Below are 23,751 nucleotides of genomic sequence, written 5' to 3'. Positions count from 1 at the left end.
CAGCTTGCATGACCCTCAAAGGGCATTATGCCAAAAGAAGAAAGCCAAACGCACAGGGCTAAACGCTGGATGGTGCCATGGATAAGAAGTTCTGGAAATGTCAAAACTACAGGGGAAAAAATCCAGTCAGTCATTTGCAGGAGCCAGGCTTACGGGAAGGCTGCTCATTGCAGAGGGGCCTGCGGGAGCCTCTGGGGGTTCCATACTGTGATTAGGTACAACTGTCTACACTGGTCGAAACACACCATATGTACGCTTAAAATGGATTTTTATTTTATGTAAATTATACTTCAATTAGCTGATAAATGAAACTGTTGCCTCAAAATTGTGGGCTTCCTGCCCCCGTTTCCCAGGGACCGGAGGGACTCCACACACCTATAGTTTCCCACATTTAGAGAGAAAACAACAGGGAGTCCCGAGAAGGGGCAGAGCCACTGGCGAGATGGAGATGGGGAGGTGGGTGAGGACAGGTAATGGGGTGTCGCAGGCCCTGTCCGGCCCCGGCTCTCCTGCGGCCTTGCTGGCCCCGCCCGGTGAGGTGCAGCCTGTCGGGGCCTCCTTGCGGGAAGCCGTCGGGTCTCCTCGGGGGCCATACTCTGTGCTCAGCCCAGTGGCCCACCGCTTGTACCTGAGGGCACCTTGCGCAGGCTGCCTAACACACCGCCCTTCCTATTCCACACTCTTCTGGTGGTGAGTCTGGAAAAGCAATGCAGGCTCAACTGAACATTTCATTTCTCTTTACTTCCCATCCTTGCTGTTCTCTCAGCTCTGGCCCTTGTCCTGGTCAGGACCAGGCCCTGGGTAACGTGCTCCAGTGTGATATCTATCGGGAGGCGTCTGTGGGTGTGGGGAGCAGAGCACCAAAGTGCAATGAAAGGGTCTGCGCTGGGTTGGGCCCCCTGCACCCCAGCACCTCCCTCGAGGTCCCAGCCCCCAGGCCCGGCTCACTCCTTATGCTTCTTTCCTCTGCGGCCCCTTAGGGGTCCCTGTCCAACCAGAAGTCAGAAGGAACCTGGCTCATGAAAGTGAGTTCCTCAGTCACAAAGACAAATCACTGTTAAAGGCAGACCTCATGGGGAGAAATTGCTCCCTTCTGATGGGCTCCATCCCCCTGCTGGCTGTGGATTCTGTAAACTGGGTGACCGACTGCAGGGGTTGGCTATGTCCCCAAAAGATACGTCCAGGTCCCAATCCCCACTACCTGTGAGTGTGCCCGTATTTGGAAACAATGTCTTTGCCAATTTCAGGAAGCTAAGGCTCTCGAGATGAGATCATCTGGTGGCCTTATAAGAGGAAGGGGAGGGGGATTTGCGACTCAGAGGCACAGGGGAGAAGCCCTGGAGGCGATGAGAAGATAGAGGCAGAGCCTGGAGTGAAGCGTCCACAAGCCAAGGAATGAACGGAGCCTCCAGAAGTTAGGAGGGAGGTGAAGAACAGGCTCCCTCAGAGCCTCCAGAAGGAGTGGCCCTGCTGACACTTTGCTTTTGGACTTCTGGCCTCCACAACCGTAAGAAAATTAATTTCTGTTGTTTTGTGTTAGTTTTTTAAGGCAGCCCTGGGAAACTAACCCACCACCTCTCCTGGAGCTCAGGGCCTGCCTTGGGGAAGCCCCAGACGGGGATGGAGAGAGCAGGTCCTCATCCCATCCTCCACAGACATGTAGCAGCTCCGGGCCGGCCTCCAGCTGTTCAGCCCCGGCCTCTCAGTGACATTTTGATGGCAGTCTGGAAGATGAATTTGATGGTCTTTGGGGGTCCCTTCCAGTTCTCATATATATGATGGCTTACCAATTTAAAGAGCCAGCAGAGCGAAATAAAGTGGTGTTCAAACTTTTTTAAGCAGTGGAACCCTTTAGGTATCAAAGGGAATTATATGCCAAACCTTAACCTATGAAGTGGAGTCATCTGCTTGGAGCATGATGGCGGGGCTGTCCTGGCAGACCCGGTGAGAGGCCTCAAGCCCCACCCCACCCGCCGCCAGCCTCTCCCTCCCCACAATCGCCTCCAAATAGCCACTCCAGCCCTGAAGCACCTCCAAGGTCCTGGGAATTCCAGAACCCAGCCTGAAGCCACAGGTGCTGGGGAACCTGCATCCACCCTGGAATCAGACACGGGGGTCTCAGTGCCAGCTCCACCAATGGCCACCAGGTGGCCTCAGACAAGTAGTTGCTTCTCTGAGCCTCAGTCTCCTCATCTGTAAAATGGGGATCCTATTTCCCACTTCCTCTGATATTTGGGGGGTTAAGTGACAAACGTAGGTGCCTGCAGCAGCCCACAACAGACATAACATGACTTCCTGTCTCTCCTCTTTTCTCACTCCGCTGTTCCTGGCCCTCCCCTGTCTTACCTGAGCCTCGACCTGCAGCTTCATTCTGAGCCGCCCCACTCCACGCACACTCCTGATAAACTCACAGCCGTGCCTTTGCACAAGCAGGTCCTTCAGTGTAGCCTGCTCCTCCCCTTACTTTCCCTTCACACACACACACACACGCCCTCCAGGCCCACCTGACAAACCTCTGTTCATCGTTCAAGACCACCCCAAGTGGCTCGGCAGAGGTAGTCACCCCACGTGTCCCCTGCAGGGCCGCCCTGCCCACACACCCTGCTGCTCTGTAATTTTTCACACGATCCTCCTCTCACACTTTCTCCCCTTGTTGCTCCACTGAACTGTGTCCATTTCCAGAGCATGACTGCACGGCAGGCCCTGCGGGTTGACTGTGAGCAGCCATGCCCGCCCCTCCCTCACAGAGCCCTGGTTCTACGTGAATCGCGCCTGGCCTGAGCCCCTCGTGGAAATTCCCTTCCCTGTGCCAGTTGTTGGTCCAGGGTGTCATGTGACCCAACCTGCCCAATGAGCTGGAAGGGGCGGTGGGCTTCCCCTCCCCGCCCACACCCCCCGAGAGAGAAGGATGCTGTCCTGTGAGGATGGGATGCTTGGCCCTGCTGCAGTCACAGTGTCACCAGGAGGGACCAGAAGAATCTCGGAGACACCAACATATTGTGGAGCCCCTGACACAACTCTGGAATCAAGTACTTCCAAGCTTCTTCTGAAGCTGGGTAATAAATATCTGTATTGTCTGACTATAAGTCAGGAATTGTTAAACACGTTGCGCACCTCACTGGGTTGGTCCGGCGATTAAGTGGATTAATTCATGCCGACCACTTGGCACCTAAAGCAGTCCAGTCAGCCTTGATCTCCCACCATGTGTCCCCGTGCCCCGCGCTGAGGCTGCCCATGGACCTTCCACATCCATCTGAGGAAAGAGCACACGGGTTCTTATTGCTGACGACCGAGAGGAAGCACCAAGCTTGGGGCCGCTTCCCAGCACACGCCTGGGACCGAGTAGCCTAATATCTCATCACTGGCAAAACCCACGTGCAGGTGCGTAAAGTACCCGGTGGGTGAGGGTCACCACGTTTGGCCTGAGTCAAAGGTTACTGACTTGACTAGAAGGTAGGCTCACAAACGTTTGTCCCTTCTCACATTATCACTTTTCTGCTCTCATGATCTTTTTTTTATACCCAACTCACCTTAAAACAGTTGCCAACAGAGCCCAGGGCCGCGTGGCCCACACAGCACAGCCAAAAGCCCCGAGGCTCCAGCCCATGAGGCACTTTCCAGGTGGAGACTCTGCCTCCCGGCCTAGAGGTCCTGGTGCTCCGCAGGCTACTGGACAAATGTCCACTTGCACCCCAGAGCACCTGACCCTGCACGGTGGACATATAGCTACTCTTGGAAAGATAAGGGGATCGTGGACAAATGCGCATTAGGCAACAGGGCAGAGGACAGAACTGGTCTCAGAATCACGAGCCCCAGGTTTTGGTTCTGATTTTGTCACTGGCAAACTGGGGCACTTCGGAAGGTTCCCACAACATCACTGAAGCCCCTCCCTTGCCTGTGCAATAGGAGCCTGAGTTAGCTAGCCACTGGTAGCCTGTGAACTTGAAAACTGACTCCACCACTTGCTAATTGTATAACTTTGGGCTAGTTCTATGTTTGACCTCCCAAAGTTCCAATTTTTCTTATCTGTAACATAGTAAGGCATGATAATAATCCCGATTTTGTAAGCTTTACAAATAACACGTGTAAAGTACCTGACACAGGACGAGCCACACAATAGGCAAGCACATAGATATTCTCATCGTCAGCACTTCTGGCTTTAGGAGTCTTGACCTCGTGATAGACTCGTGAGCCAGGCCAACACTATCACTTTATAAACTCAAGGATCACAGGAGCCCTTGCCCCGTGGGGCTGGTGAATAAATCAGGGATGAATCCGGCACAGAGCCAGGGCGGCAAGCCCGGGCCCCTGCAATGTTGCCCAGACCAACTTCCTCCCGAGTATTGGAATTTAAAAAGACATCTAGGTCAGAGTCATAATTAGAAGTGACTGAGGGTCTTCCATGAAAACAGCAGGCTTTCGCTGATCAATAGCTGCCATTTATTGCAAAGAGAGGAAGAGAGAATTCCAAAAGGAGTCTGGGATTGGATATGTGTCTGGAGTCCTCAGCCTGAGGGCTGAGTGGGTGTTGAATAGCAGCCCAACCTCAGAACGGGAAAGATCCTTCTTCCTTCCCCACCAACCAGCCCCACCGAGGAGAAGTACCCACCAGTAAAGCCCCTCTAAGCCCAATGACTCCCCGCATTGGGAACCCCCAGGCTCTGGTCAGCCAGCCACCCTGGGACCAGCTTTCTCAAGATTTCCAGCGTCTCGATAGTAAACCATCCTTCTGCTTTTCTGTTCTGGAAACCAAGCCCCTCTGACATGACATAGAACTGTTTTATCTTCTCACTCCTTCCTCCTAGACAGCTACTTTGCAACCAAACAAATGTTCACGTACTATCCTCAGACCTTAAATGAAGCCCCTGTGGGATTAAAAAAAAAAAAAAGTTGTCAGAAGTCCCAAAATCAGAGCCTTAGGAGCTCCTGATACTAAACTCACGGACACGCCAACCCAGCCACACGTGGGCACACGCCCTCTCAACGTGGCCTACGTACTACCCAAGCACCTCCAAATATGCATGAATATTTTTGTTTGTTTGTTGCATTCTGGTTCAATTCTGGTTTAATTCTGGTTTTTAGTTGGCCAATGGTTTCAGTTCACTTATCTCCACATCTGTGCTCCAAAAAAGGAACAAGAGAGTTGTTTCAAAAGGACCTTTCAAATCCAAGCTATGAAAACTCTGAATTTTTTCAAGGCTACTTTTAAACAGATTTTCATTATGAGCATCCTTGCGTGCATGCACATACGCTCCTCTGGCCAGTTGCTTTTCAGCAAAACTATGGCGGAGACGATGCTCATTTGCATTCCTCTGTCTCTTGTAGCTCCGCCCCCCAGTCAGGTTGGTGTCATGTGACCAGTGCTGGCCAATGAAATGTGAGCAGAAGTCACTCCTTTCATTCCAGGCTGAGGTAGTTAAGAACTGGTATGACCCGCCAGTTCCTCTTTTCCAGCCCCAGTGGCCTCCATCTCCCTCATCTTCTGCAGATAGTGTAGCTGCAAGATGGAGAAGGGCTGCCTGACCCACCCTGTGAGTGAGATTCAAGCCTGGGACTGAGGGGTGTGGCTACTGTTTCAGCATCAGTAACTTGGACTAATGTAGGATTAGTCTTCAGACTGACTTCACCTTCATTCAAAGTAGATCGTTCACTTTCAGTCCATTTCATGTTCTTAGAAGTAGGTCATTGGTGTAATTCATTATCCCACACTCATTTCTCGAGCTTGTATGGAGCCCTACCATGGGCCAGGCACGTGTGGGCCTGGGGTTAGGGAGCTGAGTAAATCCTTCCCCACATCTTCCCTAAAGGATTGTACAGTCTATTGAGGCAAGACAGACACACAGCCAATGAGCACTCCTGAACACATCTGTCTAGACGGTGTGAGCCAAATAATCATCTCCAGGGAATTGTCTCAAAGCTGTCATAGGTGCTGACGGGAGATACAGGAATCAAAGCATATACTTTCTTTGATCAGACTTAATTGGACAGATGTTCCACTGAACGATATTCAGTTAGGCTATTGATTCTTTAATTCCTCATCTATTAAGCACATAGTGACCCAGATCCATCCCATGTGTGAGAAAGATACCCCACCCCAGGAAACAGGTAAAAATATGACAATCAAACAAACTCATGGCAAAGTGTTCCTTCTCTCAAATTACAAAAACTTAAAGCATGCCTGAGGGCTCATTTTGTACCCGCTAGGTTGTAAAAAAATAAAGTTTTTATATGAAACGTCTATATTAGTTTGCTCAAGCTGCTGTAACAAAGTACCACAAACTGGACGGCTTAAACAATAGAAACTGATTATTCCACATTCTGGAGGCCAGAAGGCCAAGGTCAAGGTGTCAGCAGGGTTGGATCCTTCTACAGATTGTGAGGGAGAATCTGTTCAGCCCACTCTCCCAGCTTCTGGAGACTGGTTGAAGCCTTTGCTGTTCCTGGGACGCTTTACCTTGATCTCTGCCTTCATCTTCACATGACATTCTCCCTGTGTGTGTACCTATCTCTGTGTCCAAATTTCTCCTTTTTATAAGGACACCAGTCATATTGGATTAGGGGCCACCTTCTCCAATATGACCTCATCTTAAGTTGATCATCTACAACAACCCTATTTCCAAATAAGGTCACATTCGCAGGTCCTGGGGAGTTAGGACTTCAGCATTTTTTTATTTTATTATTTTATTTTATTTTATTTTATTTTATTTGTATTCAACCCATAACAATACCCAGCACTGGCAAGGTTGGGGTAAACTGGTATGCTTATACTGTGATGTTTCTAGCAATAAAATGTTAGGCACCTCTAAATTAGACCAGTGCTTGGAACACAGAAGGCCCTCAAGATATATGTTAAATATATAAACGATGGCTCTGGGGACCACATGCCACGTAGATAAGATTGCCAGTTTTGCTCTTTTCTCACTGCGTGACCTCAGGCAAGTGGCTTCCCCTCTCTGGGCCGTAGCTCTCAACTATGAACTTGGGATGGTCATGCTTGCTGCTTTGTAGGACTAATGTAAAGAGCTAATGAGGTCGTATCTGTCAAATGCTTAGCAGAGAGATATGCAAACAAGTGCTTAATAAACATTTGATATTATTGTTAAAAAATGTTAGGGAAGTAACGTGCATCAGTAACTATCAAGATGAATACCCTTTGGCCCACAGATCTCACGCTCAGGAATGTATCTTATACCTGCTGTGCGGGTCAAATCTGGGTGTTAGCTTTTCCAGGGTCATACAGAGATGAACAGAAAGAGTCAAAGCAATAGCTTACAAAAATTATTCTAGATCCAAGTCATTGTAATTATACTTAAATATACTTATATATTATAGTCACGGAGGTTCATTTTCTACTGCTGCTAGAACTTTGATGGGAAAGTCTGAAAAGATCTGTCTTCAGGAAATAATCCAACTGAAGCTGAAGCCGCTAGATACAAAGATGATTGTTGTGGCATAGTTTCTATTCCCAAACTGGAAACAAAGAGACATTATTTATTCAGCTAATATTTACGGAGCACCTTCTATCTGCAGGGCTTTCTGCTAGGGGCTGGGGATGCAGTGGTAAAGAATCATTCTAGTCCCTATTTGCAAAGAGCCTACAGTCCCAACTGGTGAATGTTTTCATGAATTTTATTCTTAACATGTTGGCATAACATGCAGGCATTAATGGTAATTAAGAAAGATGCAAATACCATTTGAAATTCACAAAGATTAACTTAGAATGGTATCTACGCTATACTAGAACTCTTTGAAATATGCATGCTTGTTGACTTTAATCTATTTGGTTCACTTCTGTTTGCTCCATAAGAACTTGTTGAACTAAATGAATGCATTGAGGACTGGCAGGTTATATGCAAAATCAAAAAATCAAAAAAGCAAGAGAGACCATTGTTGTACTTGGGCAATAGAATTATGAATATGTTTTCCAAAAATTTCCTTGATACAGTTGTTACTATAGTTTGTTGAAAAGTAAGTTAATAAATTAAAAAAGAGAGTCCTAGCTGCCTCTAGAACTCATATGTCAAGGGAATGGAAATCTTAAAGAAATTAAAAATAAAAGAACTTTGAGTCTGGGATGTCCCCAGGGCTGAGAGGCTGTGAACCTGGATCTTGGTCATTCTTCAATCCTCCCCAGGGCAGACAAGTCCGAGGATGTTGCGAAGGTCCGAGGGAGACGTGGTGAGGGTCTGAAGTGAGAAAATGACAGGAGTGGTGAGGAGGATCCAATAGGAGAGAATTGCTCATCTTCTGTGCGAGATTCTCCACTCCAACTTCCTGAATGCTGCACTGGCTCTGCTCCCCTTCCTCTCTGTGCTTTTCTAGAAGGAGTGAGACTTGTTATCCCACATTTGGATGACTTCTAGATACGTTTAGAAAAGCTTATTTGGACAACGTTCTGGTATGGTCAACCAGTTGAGACAGGAAGACAAAATTTCTGCCTGTTTTGACAAAATACGTGCATGCAAATAAAACCCAAAATGAACTCTTAATATCCAATGGGCCTTGCAAGCCCCTTGACTGATGTGACTTGACAGCTCCCTCTCTCTCACTGCCCCCAACATATACCCAAGCGATCCACCCCCAAACCTGATAGATTCTACCTAAAACCACATCTCAAGTCCTTCCACTCTCTCCACCCCATAGCCACCGAGTCCAAGGCCCCAGAAACTCTCGCCTGTATTCCTGCAACGCCCCCTACTGGTCTCACGGCTTCTACCCTTGGTCTCCCTGGTCCATTCTATGCACAGGAGCCAAAGAGATCTTTTTAAAAACACAACTCAGACTATGTCACTCCTGCTTCAAGTGACCTTCAGTAGCACCCATTTCACTTAGGCTACGATAATGAATCCTTAACACGGACGGCAAGGCTCCCCACGTGCAGCTTCTGCCCGCCTCTCCAGCCCTTCTCCTTGCTGGACCCTCACTCACTTCACTGACCACATTGCCCTCTTTCAAGCTCCCAAATGAGTCAAGCTCTTTCATGCCTCGGGGCCTTTGCACGTGCTGTTCTTCCCGCCTGGAATGTCCTCTCCACTCTCTGCCTAGCGAACAGATATTCATTTTTCAGCTCTCAGCTTAAAGTCATCTCCTTCAAAGGGTCTTTTCTCACCTCTTCATATGGATTAGAAACCCCTGCTACTACTCAGTACTTTCATACAATTATCTAAATACATAAATTTCTTGTTTATCTGTGCGATTATTGGTTTAATGTCTGTCTCTCCCATTAGCTTATAACTCCTACGAGGGCAAAGACCGTGTCTGCTTTGCTTCTCATTGTATACCCACCCGGTGCCTAGTGGGGTTCATGGTGAGCCCTCAACATTGGATTTACCGAATGAATGATTCAATGAACCAACCCAGACATCAGTTCAATCACAAGAAATATTTCCTGGTTGTGTCCTTCATCTGTTGAATGCAAATTTATTCAACAGTTACACAATGAAGAGTAACAGAAACATATAATAATTCTTTTGCTAACATGGAGGATGTAGTCCAAGGACATACTTCTTGGTCTGACAGTTTATTGCTAGAGATAGAAGTGCAGCAGGCAATGAGATTTGGCCCAGGGTGCCAGATAAAGAATTGTCTTGGAAACATCATTAAATACTTTATAAATTAGGCAATTTCAGGCTGTGAGGGATAAAGACATACTCAGTTGGTCTCAGTAAATGGAAGTCTATCAGTTAGACTCTTAATATTGTATGTGACAGAGGACCCATCTCAAACCGCCTTGAACAACAGAGAGGATTTATTGGCTTCATCATGGAAAAGTCTAGAGACCAGTCTGTCTTTCTTAGGGAGAGGCTTGATGCTGGGGCCTAATGATGTCACCAGGACCAGTTTCTCTCTGCCTCTGCCCTGCTCTCCACCCGAGGCTTTGTCCTGAGGCTGCACAAGGTCACCTAGGTTCTCATTTCATAAAAGCAAAAGGGTTGCAGCTGTCCAGACCTCACGTCCTCACACCCCCTGAGCTACAGAAGAGAACGCCTTTCTTCTAGAAGCTTCTATAGAACCTGACAGATCAGCAGAATCACATGACAAGCTGATTCCTGACACACACACCCCCAGCACCTCCCCGCACAAACGTAGTGTAGCTGGTGGATAGCCTGAGAATCTGGAATTTTTGAATTTTTTTTTACAGTATAAAGGAGAAACCAAAATTGCTCCATCATTCCACCATCCAGAAGACACTTAAAGTTTTCCAGTAAAAGTAACCAATGCACAAAGTAAGAAAATCAAACAGTACAGAATGGAGTGTTAAACCTTCTCTTCCCATCCCTTCCCTCAAAGGTGTTGCTGTTATCACTTTCTTGTATATTTTCCATTAAAAAAAAGAATGTGTGTATTAACCAAAGTACATAGTGTATCATTTTTTAAATTTTATGGAAAACAGATCCTACTATTTGTATTCTTCTGCTTCTTACTTTTTTCACTACACAATGTTACTCAGAGTCTGTGCTATCTCAGCAAACGGAGTTCCTCTTCAACCTTTAAAAAAGATATAAGAATGTAACCCCAGTTTATTTAACTGGTGGTTCTCTGTTGATGGACATTTAGGTTGTTTGTTACAAGAACAACGCTGCAGTAGACTTCCTTCCTTATCTGTCTTGACCTTCTCTGTGGGTGATGGCACAGAGCCAGCTCCTAGCGGTGGGATCACTGAGTCAAAAGTTATCCACGTTTTAAAAATGTTAACAAGATCCTACTGTATAGCACAGGGAACTATATTCAATATTCTATGATAAACCATAATGGAAAAGAATATATATAATATATTCTTAGTATATATATTAAGTTCCCTACACATGAACCTTTAAGTTGCGAACTTTCAAAGATGTGAATGTGCATTCCATCAACGTCAGGCGTGAGTGAAATTGCAGCTTGCCCTCCGTCTCCTGTTGCTGACGATCCTTCAGCTCTACCACCTCCCACCTCCTCTCCCTCCTCCAGTCAGTAACTCTTCTTGCCTGTTCACTCAATACCAGCCCCTATGTCAGCTGTTGTGCTGTACTACTGTACTTTTCAAGGTACTGTACTGTAAGATTAAAAATGTTTTCTTTATTTTTTGTGTTTGTATTTTTATTTATTATTTGTGTGAAAAGTATTATAAAACTATTACAGTACAGTACTATATAGCCGATTGTGTTGGTTGGGTACCTAGGCTAACTTTGTTGGAACTACGAACAAACTGGACTTAACGAATGCACTCTCGGAACGGAACTTGTTCGTATATAGGGGACTTACTGTATATAGCTGAATCAATTTGCTTTACAATAGAAATTAACACAACATTGGGACTTCCCTGGCCATCCAGTGGTTAAGACTCCATGCTTCATGCAGGGGGCACGGCTTCCATCCCTGGTCGGGGAACTAAGATCCCGCATGTCACGCAGCGCGGCCAGAAAAAAAAAATTAACATAACATTGTAAATCAACCACACTTCAGTAAAATAAAATTTTTTTTAAATGTTGATGTACGTTGAGGTTCATGAATGCAGTCTCTATTACCATTTGAACTTCACAGTTGTTGCCCTTAACTACACGTGGGTGAATATGATGATACTGGAGTGGGGGGTTCTGGGAATCTGTGTTGTTCAAAGCCCATTATGTGATTCTGGAGCTCATCCAGCTGTGAGGACCACTGCCCCGCCAGGCTTCCCAGGTGCCACCAAAGTTGCATTCATTGTCACTCCCTCTGAGCTGTTAAAAGCTGGTCCTTCCCCCATATTCTCACCAGCCTGGGCGTTATGAAATTTTATGATTTTTATCAATCAGATTCATGACGAATGGTCATGCGTCACCCTGATTTGCATCTCCTTACTTCCGAGTAAGGCTGAATGACTCTTCCTATGTTCATTGGTCTCTGGTATTTCTTCTCGCTCTGCCAGTTTGGATCTTCTGCCCAGCAGTTAGTAGGGTGTTTGTATTATGTACAGGAGCTCTTTGCAAATTAAAGATAGTAGTGCGTGTTCATCTGTGTTCCAAAGAGTTTCTCCCTTGTTTATGATTTCTTCTGACTGATTCATGGGTCTGTTTGCTTGGTTTTTTAGCTATAAAGATTTCGTTTTGTTCTGTTCTAATGTGGTCAGAATTTAAAATCTTGTGCCTTTATGGTTTCTGGAGGAATTTATTTTTTAAACGCCTCCCCCCCCAGGTGATTTGCCAAGTTTGTGAGTTACTGCCTTACAGGATATAAATAAGGAACAGAATACAGCCCCTGCCCTTAGGGAGTTTACAACCGCTTGGGAGAGAGAAGTCGACACAGGAAAGAGCACGAGTAAGAACAAGCGAGCTCTGAGAACTTTCAAATGAGACATATCCGACCTGCCTCCAAAGACCTGCTTGGTCTCTGTCCTCTCCTGGGGGCTCCCACCCACAGACCCCGTTGTGGAGAATGGGAGACCCTGTAAGGTAGCCGAAGGCACAGAAAAGCCAGCCACACAGAGTGAAGGGGGAGGTGACGGGGTGACAGTGCAGGGCAGTAGAAGCAAGGCCTGAGGGCCGACTCAACACAACAGGGTCTCAGAGTACCTGTTGGGGGGCTGGCCCTGCCTTCCTCTGGATGTGCAGCGGGGAGCAGATTTCTTTCCTCCTTTGTCTTGTCTAACGTTCAACAATCAAGTAAACAAGTCAAAGCACTTGAGTCAGTTTCTGTTTCTCGCCACCCAAAGATCCTGACTCACGTGGGGCTGTAGGAATTTGGAAAAAAGCTAGATCTCCACGGGCAGGGTGAAGAACATAAAGTTTTGTGGGAAAAAACAGAGAGATTTCTAGCCGGGGGGGTCTCTGGAGGGAAAGAACTAGTTTTCACTCAACTCTGTAGCCCTCATAGCTTCTAGAACAGGGTCCTAGTTTAGATATATTATGAATGATTGAGTCAACTAATGAGTGAGTCAATTGATCAATCAACATGAAAGGATTTGAGTTGGGCCTGCAAAGGCCAAGGGTGAGAACCGCTTCTTTCTCTTCCCAGGGAAAAGAACACCTGAGCCGTAGCACCTGCTCGGTGGCGCTGGTCTGAACCGCCAGGTGGGGTGGAGGTGAGAGCTCAGAGGTGAGAATCTGAAGATAACATTCACAGGGCAGGGAGAGTAGCTTATTTGATGACGAAGGATTCTATGAGGATATGCAAATGGAAAAGCAAGTTGAGGGTCTGGAATGCCAGGCTGTGGGTCTCAATCTGTCCACGGTATGGAGTCACTGACGATTTAGTTCAGGCGCAGACATGGCTCAAATCAGCGTTTCAGGAAGACTTGCCTGATGATGTAAGTGGAACGGATTCCAAGTCAGGAAGAAATTGGAAAACGTTCAGATAAGAGGGGCTCGGTATCTGGGCTACGGTTGGGACAGTGAAAATGGAAAAGTAGGGACAGATTCTAGAAACTTCATCAAGGGAGACCTGAGGGGACCCAGTGACTGATCTGTCCTGGAGGGGAGGAAGCGGGGTGGGGGGGTGAGGGGGGCACGGACAGGTCGGGAGACACAGTTCACCTGCTCTCCCCATGCCAGCTGGTCCTTCCTGTGTTTTCCAGTCCCTGGAATCTGTCACTAGGGTCTTCTTAACCCCACTCTAGTCTCACACTTTGTCTTCTTAGAACATCTAGAATGTCAAAGGGAAAAGCGTCAGGAAGACAAAGACAGAGACAATTGCCAGGCGGAAGCTACGCTCTGGGCCTGGGCCTGTGCTTGGGATCAGGGAGGGGACAGGACCGGCTGGGCAGGAGGGCCCATACTAGGGGGCTGTGTTTCCATAAGGGCACCCAGGGAGGGTGGAGCCCCATCAGGAAAGGTCTCGAATACCAGGCTGCCTTGGGACTCTTTCCTGCAGGGAATAGGGGAGACCCTGGAGAGTTCCAGGCAGGGGAACGAAATTGGCTGCCAGCTCCGGGTATCACAGACTGGCGCACAGAACCCAGAGGCAGAGGAGCTGTTGCACTAAGCAGGGCGGGAACTGACAAGAACTGACACTAGGGCAGCGGCAGCAGGAAGGAGGGGGCACAGTAAGGGAGGGAGGGACGGGACCGCGGCCAGACAACGAGGATGACGCGGAAGGAGGCCTGGAGCCGGCCCGGGGCCCCCTTCTCCTTCCCTCTTCTGTCCCCTTCAAGCCTTTGGCATGGCAACCCCGGCGGTGCAGGAGCCCTGCCAGTCAGGCACTGGAGGGAGGAGGGTAAAGGGCGCTGCCGGCTGGTCCCTCTCCATCCTGAGTCCCAGCACAGCTCACGGGGCTGGCACTACCGATGGCTTAAATCCCAGAGCCTGTTGCCAAGGGGAGAACCTCAGCTCTCGCAAGGTTGGTGTCGCTTCACGGGCAGCTGGTCCCTGAAGGGGGACTCTACCCGGGCTTCATTACGTACACAGGGTCCCCTGAACTGATGGTTCTTGCTGGAGCCTCGTAAAAAATATGTCTAAATTCTGACGTTCAGCTTTCCATACACCTGAAAGGTAGCTTTTTAAATAGTTAATTAATTAATTAATTGGCTGTGCCGTGCAGCTCATGGGATCTTACTCCCCTGACCAGGGATTGAACCTGGGCCGTGGCAGTGAAAGTGCCGAGTCCTAAGCACTGGACCGCCAGGGAATTCCCGAAAGGTAACTCTTTAGAATTCCGTATTCTCAAGAAAATGGGGCTCCTCATTACGAAGAAAGGTCAACAGCTCTCCCAAGTTTAAATGCGTGGAGAAGAAAGGTTGATTTCACAGCACCAGCCTATGCCCAGGGTCTCTGCTCCTGACTTTGGGTCACGCCCATCTGCATCAGAATTGCTCAAGCCTATTTCCTTCTTTAATAAAAAATGGAGTAATATTCCGTACATCCCAAAGAATCAATATATTTACACAATTATAAGTCCAATAATATTATATGATGATGAAGCTTATTAATAAAACCCACCATCCAGGAAGATTCTCGTCTTCCAGAGGTTGGGGAATGCCTTTAAATTCCAACTTCACAGCACCTGGTGGCCGTGTTCCCACCACGGCACTAAGGATGTAATAAAAGCATGAGAATGAGCATGCAGTACTTGAAACCAGTAAGGAAAATTATTGTACACTGTTTTAATCATGGCAACTCATGCAGTTTTGGTGTAATTAGCCTTTTCTTCTTACTCATATTTTAATTTTGAAACAAATATGCAGATTTATGCTAATAGTATAGCTAAGCAAATTATCCATTGCATTTGAGGAAGCACTCCAGCAAATTATAAAATGGGATCATCTTTCTGACAAAGAGATCCAGAAACAGATTTAGAAACAGTGGACAAAATGCACGGTGAACTTGGCCCTAGAGACACAGCTCTTGGGAGAGCTTCCGTGAACGTGTATTGAGAGTTTCAGAGAGAAACGAAATGTCCCCCACCCCTCAGTTCCTTCTGAGACTTCTGGATTCAGAGCCTGGATCTGCCCAGGATCCAAGAGGGGCTTGTGTGCTAAAGCTTCCAAGGGTGTGGAATTATGACGTGCTTCCTTACACGGGTATTTCCATAATCCCATTGAAGCCATGACCCACGTGGTCAGTCTCAGACGAGCATTAGAGTCAAGAAACACCATCCATCAACCCCAGAGCGACCCAAAATAATCGACATTGTTTCTATGCATTTCCTAAACAGAGTAACAGACACTCGGGCAACGGCAATACTTCTTAAAATCTCTTTCCCTTTTCCATCCAGTTCCCTTGCATCTCTTTCCTCAGGTCTACCTGAAAAATCTCTCCCTGGCCATTGACTGAGCAGGCAAAGCCGCCCTCTGACAATGGCAGACCCTTCCTGGTGGACAGGGCAGGGAAGGAGAGCCTCCCCAGGTGCAAAGTCCTCCTGATGGGCAGGAAGGGAAGCCTGGAGTACTCATGCCTCACTCATTTCAGCCCATCGTCACTGTCTCCTTTTGCATACGTTAGACCGTGAGCCTCTGCAGCAGGGGGACCATCACCTGCAGAGGGAAATCCAGCCGCAGATGAACAGCTTGGTGAGACCTGTGTTGCCTTGGATGCAACAAGCAGGATGCTGGTGGGGGCTCCCTGGGCGCAGCTCCAGTGATGAAATCCTTCTGTTGCCAGAGGCGTAAAGAATCATCAGATCAAGTGAACAACAAGGTCGGAAACGCAAGCATCGCCAGCAGATGCCATTTTAATAGATCTGGAGAATACACCCCTCCTTCCCTAGCTCGGGGTCTTAACCGAGCTGCCTTCAGCCGATGGCTCCTTTCACCAGCCACGCCCCCTGCTGCCATCTCCTACCTGGTGCCCACCTCCCTCCCCATCATGCCCTGTGAAAACCATCGTCTACTGAGCCACCAAGGGAGGGCTCAGAAGAAACCCCTGAATCCACCTTTTAAATGCATGGGTTGGTCTTAAACCCAGGCCTTTTCTCTTACTATTACTCCCCCAAGCTGAATAGTTCTTACCCTCTGCCAGTGTTTCCTGGGCCCATTTTAAGAGCTGGGTGCCCAGAGGAAAGCTTCAAGGAGATAGTAAGGTAAAGGGGGCTATAAAAAGAGACTCCCTCCTTCATACCAGGGATCTGATCTTCCCCGCCTTGTTTTGCCCTCAAAGACAAACTGCTCTAGCCTGGCTTCCCACATTGATCTAATCAAAAGTCCAAACACAATTTCGGGACTGTCAAAACAAGCCCCGAAGACCTGACACAGACAATTAACATAAGTCGAGGCAACCCACCCTCCTCCTCCTGACTCTCCTCCGCGTCTCATCCAGATGCCTTGCTCCTGGCCCTGCCATCGCCGCCAGCAGGTGGTTGTGCTGGGATCTCCTGACTTAGGCTGGAAGCTATAATTACCTGGTGTATAATTTGGCTGCTAAATGGACTGTTTACAAAGGTGCACGTGATGAAATCACAGTCATGGCGGCGCATAGGGATGAGGCTGGCTGGGAGGGGCCGGCTCCACCTGCCACCACGGCTGCTGCAGACTCTGAGTGCCCAGGTCACCTGGGCCCGGGCCCCGTGACGTATGGAAATACCTGGCCTTCCTCCCTCAGGTGTCATCAGGTAATGAACCCCGGGTGGAAGCAGACTCCCCTCGGCACAGCACAGGAGGTGGAGCTCTGCTGAGCCACTGGCTCCCAGCTTGGAAGGAAAACGGGCCCAGCGGGAGACCCAGGGGTCCAGTGGAAAGGTCAAGGTCACAGGGCTCATTCCGGGCAGGTCATGGAATTGGGGACTGTCCTATCAAAGTTGCAGGGAACCACAGGCCATCAACCTCTCTGCACAGTGGCTGAGATGTCAGAAAGCCTTTCTGAGATCAGAGAAATGACTTGTCAAAAGGAAGATGACATCCCATAGGGACAAGGGCAAAGCCAAGGCCCCATTTGGGAATCTGGAACGAGCTAGCGACCCACAATATGAATAAGGGGTTAAACACAAAACGACGAGCGGGGTCTGATCATCTCTCAGGTCCAACATGCTTTTGTAATGAAATGTTATTTTAAAACAAAACAAAAGAAACAAAAAACAGACTCACAGACACAGAAAATAAACTTATGGTTACTGAAGGGGAAAGGGGGTGGGGGAGGAATAAATTAGGGGTTTGGGATTAGCAGATACAAACTCCTATATATAAAATAGATAAACAACAAGGTCCTACTGTGTAGCACAGGGAACTATATTCAATATCTTATAATAAACCACAATGGAAAAGAATATATATATATATTTATATATAACTGAATCCCTTTGTTGTACACCAGAAACTAACACAACATTGTAAATCAACTATACTTCAATAAAAAATAAATAAATAAAACAAAGAAAAGTCCCAGGATAATCAACGGGTATTTACCCCCAAAGAATTTAAGAGTAAAAGAATTTAAGAATTTGAAAGAAATGATGTTTCTAGTGCTAAAAATGGAAATTTTGGAAAGGCATGGGAATATTAGAGAGGGTTGGTGAAGAGGAAATAAATAACTAAAGGGATGGAAAACTGGACCAATGAAGAAAGGGTAAAGAATTCAACGGTATTCACTCCACAGAGAAGCAGGTGAGGGGGATTATACCCTCATAGCACTAGGTGGTCTCAGAAATTCTAGGCACAGTGGTGCTGAATTCCATCTAACACAGGTCTTTTTGGACCATGTCCCAGGAGAGTGAGTTCATAATGCCCTGCGATAATAATGAGTTTCATCTGCAAAGCGGTCCCGCTCTTCCTACCAGAAACCCAGAAACAGGCTGGTGGCTGGAAAACCAGGAACCAAGTCTTCTTTCTCTGCAATGGCGACACTTACAGAATATATGGGGCACCCACTTGACACCAGGCATGCTGGGAAGCCTGGGCATCCTTGCCCAGCAACACTTCAGCCTCTGTCTTCACTGTCAAAGGGAGTCACAGTGAAGAAAGCGCTTCCCAAGAGTGTGGATGATAAAATCCACAGTAAATTCCCATCAATTTTAGGGACCTAAAGAATGGAGCGGACAACTTTACATCTTGGCAGGGGGACAAAATCTGACTGAGGGACTTCCCTGGTGGTCCAGTGGTTAAACTCTGCACTTCCAATACAAGGGGCGAGGGTTGGATCCCTGGTCGGGGAACTAAGATCCCACAGGCCACACGGTGTGGCAAAAAAAAAAAAAATTCTGACCCGAGGACCCTTCCATCTCCACCAAGCAGCCAGTGGAGGAGCCTGAGATCGCTCAGAAACCCTCTCTGCTCAGGGACCTGCCTCTCGTCTTCCCAGGCTGAATAGTGTTTCCAGGCAGCAAGCAGGAGTGACGGCCGTCTAGTCCTATCATGTGTCTGTCTGTTCCGTCTGGCCTGTGTGCTGACTCTGAGCTTGGGGTCCAGATCCTCCCAGGCTGCTTTCTGATGAGGTGGACAGTTTGGGTCTAGTCTAGCCCCTAACAAGAGCTGGGGTCCCCCAGGGCCCCACCACTGCCAGCAGGGACGGAGCAGAGGAATAAACACCCTGACTCTTCTCTCCTCCTGCCGACGGCCAAGCCCAGCTGGAAGAGAGAGGGCAGGAGAGCTGGGGGGACACAGCGCCTGGGGCGCTGAGCAGGCTGGAGAACGTCGGAGAATGAATGGGGATTTGGGAGACAATTGGAGACTGGCCAGCACAGAGGGTAAAACATGCAGCCAGGATTGAGAATGACTGCGGCATCCAGCTTTTCCCAGTGAAGAGGAGAAGGCAGAGCATTTGCTGTGGAAAAGTCAGCTCCAGCAGGACTTCAGAACAAGCAGCCTCCGGGCAGTCCAGGAGAGCATTTTCAACAGATAAACCACCTATTTTCCTGCCCTTGCCATTGCCCACCAGGACCCGAGGAGACAGGGCTGCAATCTTGAGTCCCCCGCCTATCCTCCCACAATAGCTGAGGAGGGTGGTATGTGAGCATCTCGGGGAAAGCACTTCTGCAGCTGCACAGCATTTACAGCTCCGCAGCACAGGGCCCGGAGGGAGAGTGGGACAAAATAAGCTTTCTATTTCACAGACACCGTCTCATCTCCTTCTGTAAGGATGCCCTCTCTTTTTCTGACATTATGCTGTAAAACCCAGAGGATTCCGTCCTCTGCGTTCAGGTGAGCCAGGATCTTCAGCAGAAACAAGAGTCTGTGCTCAGCTACTCTGGGGGACGAGACAGGGTGCCCGGGGGGTGGGGAGCCGCATGGGATCGAGATCTGGAAGATTTGGTACAATCCCAATTAGAACAGCCACGGAAGATGCCTCACATTTCTGACAGAGAAGCAACAGCTCCTGATAATAATAACCATTTCCGCTTTGCTCAGTTATGATGCCTAGATTACAGGCGTCTTGTTACCGCCCCCAAACAAACAAACAAACAACTGACTTTATTCCATTAGAGTCAGAGCCGTCGGTTTCTTTTTGATTGAAGAAAGCCTACTTCAAGAATGACTGAACGCATTCTTCATTCAAACCCAATCCAGAGCCTGGGCTGGGGCTGCAGTCATTTTTGTCTCCTCCTTGCCTCTGCCCGGGGCTCCATCTAGTGTCCTCTGGAGGGTACTACACCCTCCATCCCGCTTCTTAAAGATGCCTTTTCTCCTAATGAGCTGGCTTCACAGAAAATCATGAGACTTGAGAGGGGAAAAAAAAAATTGGCCTCTATGACAGACATTTTACAAAAGTGGTTGAGCAATAAAGACTTCCCATTTATTGGATTTCACACATGATTTTGCTTGAGCCAAACCAAAGACTCATGACTCTTAAAAAACAACGAATAGGCAGAGTACAGAGTTTGGGCAATTTTCTCATGACTGTCTTGTTTTTAGGAACAATGTCTGTGTGGACACATAAAAAGCTGACTGATTTGCACATGGAACATGGAGTTTTCAGGGTCAGGCCTCATACGGCTAAGACTTATCTGAGCCCCTGTTTTGGGCTGAATTGTGTCCCAACACCCAAAATTCAAATAAGTCCTACCCCCAGTACCTCAGAATGGAACCACATTGGAGATGAGGCAGTTAAAAGGAGGTCTTTAAGGTGGGTCCTAATCCAACGTGACCGCTGTCCTTCCTTATAAGAAGAGGAAATTTACACACAGACCGTGCAGGCACAGGCGGAAAGCCAGGTGAGGACAGAGTGAGAAGGTGGCCACCCACCAGCCAAGGGGAGAGGCCTCAGGAGAAACCAACCCCGCCGGCACCTTGATCTTGAACCTCCAGCCTCCAGAGCTGTGAGACAATAAATTTCTCGTTTAAGCCCCCAAGTCTGCAGTGTTTTGTTATGGTGGCCCTACCAAACGAGTACACCCCCTAAACGTTTTTTCCCCCGCAAGCTGGGCAAATGTTGGGATACCAGAGGAAACATTGGTCACGCTGAGTTATGAGTGACCAATGCAAGTTTGCGTCCCTGCATTTCATACCCAGCGAGTCCTGAACCTTGCAATATTGGGCAGTAGCTCTGGGAGTCCCCCTTTGCCCACTCCTCCCTTCTATGAGCAGGGGAGCTAATAAGGGTTAAACCTATTCCAGAACTGGGTTCCTGGATGGAGGTTTAAAGGAATCAAGACCCTCCCTTGGGGTGGGGGGCGGCAGTTGGGTGACAGATCTGCCTTTGACCACAGCTAGGTGTGTAAGCTTTGGGAGTTCCTGCACCTCTCCCAACCCCGATTCTGTCCTCTGTAAAATGAGGGCGATCAGGTTGCTAGGAAAATTAAAGGTGCTCATTTAGTCTGAGGCTTAGCGGGGCATCTGGCCTGTGCCTGCTCAGGACACTTCCGCCAGCCACACCTAAGCCAGGACGTGAAAATCGTGAAAATCGGAATCGCCAGACTTCCCAAGGTGAAGGGGTGCAGAACCCCGCCCGAGCGGGGAGAGGAGCTGGCTGCGCGGGTGTAGACATTAAACACCCGTGTCCGTGTCCCCCACCCCCACCCCACTGCAGTGCCCAGTGGACTCTCGGATAAAAGCCAATTTCAGAAAATTGCTTCCAGTGACCTCTAATTTCAAATGATCTCCTATAAGGATAGGAGCCTTTGGCTGGAAATTTAGAGACACGATTTTTTAAGGCACAGAAGCACGATGGCTGCAGCGGTTGCACGAGGCAAGGGCATCCGGAGCGAGGAGCCAGACTCCGGGAACCGCAGCGCCGACTCAGCCGTTTCCGAGCGAGATCAATCTCCGTCCGGCAGGGCCATTTCCTCTGCCGGCGGCTCCGGGCCTGCGGCCGCGCGGCCCATTAGTGACTCTGGGACCAGATCGCGCAGCGCGCTGCCCGGCGCCGCGCCCTCGCCACCCGGCCGGAGCGCGACCCGCCCCGCCGCCCGCTCCGCTGCGGACGCCGCAGGGCCGGGCAGGGACAGCCCCCCTTATCCCCGCAGCCCGAGTCCCCGCGCAACGGGCGGTGCACACCGTGCGTCCCCGCGCGGCCGCGCCCTGCAAGTGAGGATGCCCTGGGGTCCCCCCGCGCGGTCCCCCCGGTTCCCCCTGGCGGACACCAGCTCCCTCGAGCCGTTTTAGAGGTTCAATTTCAGCCATCTGGGGGGTGGTTTTCCAGCTAACACACACACACACACACACACACACACACACACACACACACACAAAGTTGGCTGCATCAGCGATCTCGGTGTCAAGATTCACACAGGCTAAGGAGTCAAAGCACAGAAATGCAATAAAAATGAAAAGTGGGTTAGGCCAGAAGAGTGCCGAGAATGCTTTGTAACCGAACGCTATGTACCAAACAGCCACAGAGCACTCAGTGTTCCGTCTGGATTTATCTGCCCCGGGAAACAGAGGCGTGTTGGATTTCTCTCCTGGAACCACTGTATGTTTGGCAAGGAATGAATTCCTTACAAATGCAACATTATTAAAATATATATATTGAATGTATAACACTGAGTGGGAAGGCTTCTGTCAGAAAGGGGAATGCATCCTGTAGACTCCATGAAGAAGAGAGTTAAAGCACCATAAACTTTAGGGGTTCCATTTGTTGGTTTGATGGAAACAGAAATGATAAATGGGTTTCCATGAACATCTGAAAAAGCTTGTAACTCTCACCAGCAACCCTAATCCAGCCTTGTGTTTTATTCCCTTAATAAAACATATAAATGTGGGAAATGTCCGGGAGTTTCGGCCATCTAAGTTGGGCAGTCAGCCCCCCGTGATGTAGACCCTCTTCTGTCATTTGTTCTGTGCGTGGACAGCTGTCAATCATGCAGAGGGACCTCACACAAGCCCCAGCAGCCGTGACACGCTGACACTTCTGAACGAAGCTGCTGGCGATGGAAAGAGGAAAAAAAGGAGGAAGAGGAGTCAAAGGGGAGAGAGAGATATATTCTTGTTTACTTTGCAAACTAAACTAGCAGCCATATGCCTTTTGGACCAAATTGACAAGGTGGGGATGTGTCCCTCTGGGCCTGGCATCCTCAACCCTAGGGAAACCAGAGAGGCAGAGAAGCTGAGAGGGATGAAGGTTCTCCTGGGTGGCCCAAGGCCCAGCCTGACTTCGCAGACGTCTCTTGGCCAGCACTTGGCCACGTGGAGACCATCTTCGGCCACTGAAAAAAGCCAACGTGATGGTCTAGGCTTTGTACCCATCACTCGGCCTGACCAAGATAGGACTGTACTTCCTGCCTGGAGGAAGCCTGCCATTACTGTTTAGGAGAAACAGAAGAGCCCAGGGCGCTGGAGGTTGAAATGGATCTAGGGAGAGGAGACTTTCAGAAGTGGGGGAGAGGAGTGGTCTTAAATTTACATAATTTGGATAAAAAATGGTATATGTTCTGCTTTAGCCTCTGTGTTAAGCCTTCAACTCAAGTCATCATGTGTTTACAAATGCTTTTTAACTGGAGAAGACAGGAATAATTGGAAAACAAAGAAGTAAGGAATGAAAGTAACTTGATGTCCATGTACTGGTGAAAGAATAACTTTTCCTACCTAATCGAGACTACGTAACACCAAAGAGAGCCAGCATCACTCCATTATTGTGTAGCAAATATGTGACACCTGTTGTGGCCAAACATGCTCGTGAGGAAAGTCCTGACATCTTTGTTTATCTGAAGATGTAATGGAACTCTGCCTACTTTACATCTGTGATTCCCAAAAAGCATCACCTTGGAACATATGAGAAATGCAGATTCTCAGGTCTCTCCCTAGACCTACTGAATCAGAAACTCTGAAGGTGGCCCCAGCAATCTGTATTTTAACAAGCCCGCCAGGCAATTCTGAGGCACCCTAAAGTTCGAGAACCTCTGCTCTGCGTTATGTCTTCCTTGTGGTGTCAAGTATTTAACTTTGATTTAAAAGTCAGAGTAAATCCATGAGTGATGAGTTTAAAATAGGGTTTGGAA

The 23,751-nt window shown here is 48.4% G+C and overlaps 1 protein-coding gene and 1 long non-coding RNA gene across 2 annotated transcripts in view; one reads left to right on the top strand and one right to left on the bottom strand.

The window, feature by feature from the left end:
* LOC309647882 overlaps positions 1-23,751 on the top strand; it is a 655,782-nt gene that overhangs the window by 330,465 nt on the left and 301,566 nt on the right. The window lies entirely within an intron of this gene.
* KATNAL1 (katanin catalytic subunit A1 like 1) overlaps positions 2,886-23,751 on the bottom strand; it is a 209,466-nt gene continuing 188,600 nt past the window's right edge. Inside the window, exon 10 of the mRNA XM_082435679.1 lies at positions 2,886-8,186. Coding sequence (XP_082291805.1) covers positions 8,047-8,186 — 140 coding nt within the window. The 3' untranslated portion in view covers positions 2,886-8,046. The remainder of the gene's footprint in view (positions 8,187-23,751) is intronic.

This window comes from Balaenoptera physalus (assembly GCF_965194825.1).
Source record: "Balaenoptera physalus genome assembly, chromosome: 18".
In the NCBI taxonomy this organism is placed as follows: Eukaryota; Metazoa; Chordata; class Mammalia; order Artiodactyla; family Balaenopteridae; genus Balaenoptera; species Balaenoptera physalus.
The sequence above is the reverse complement of the archived record's forward strand: the minus strand, read 5'-3'. Positions and strand labels throughout refer to the sequence as shown.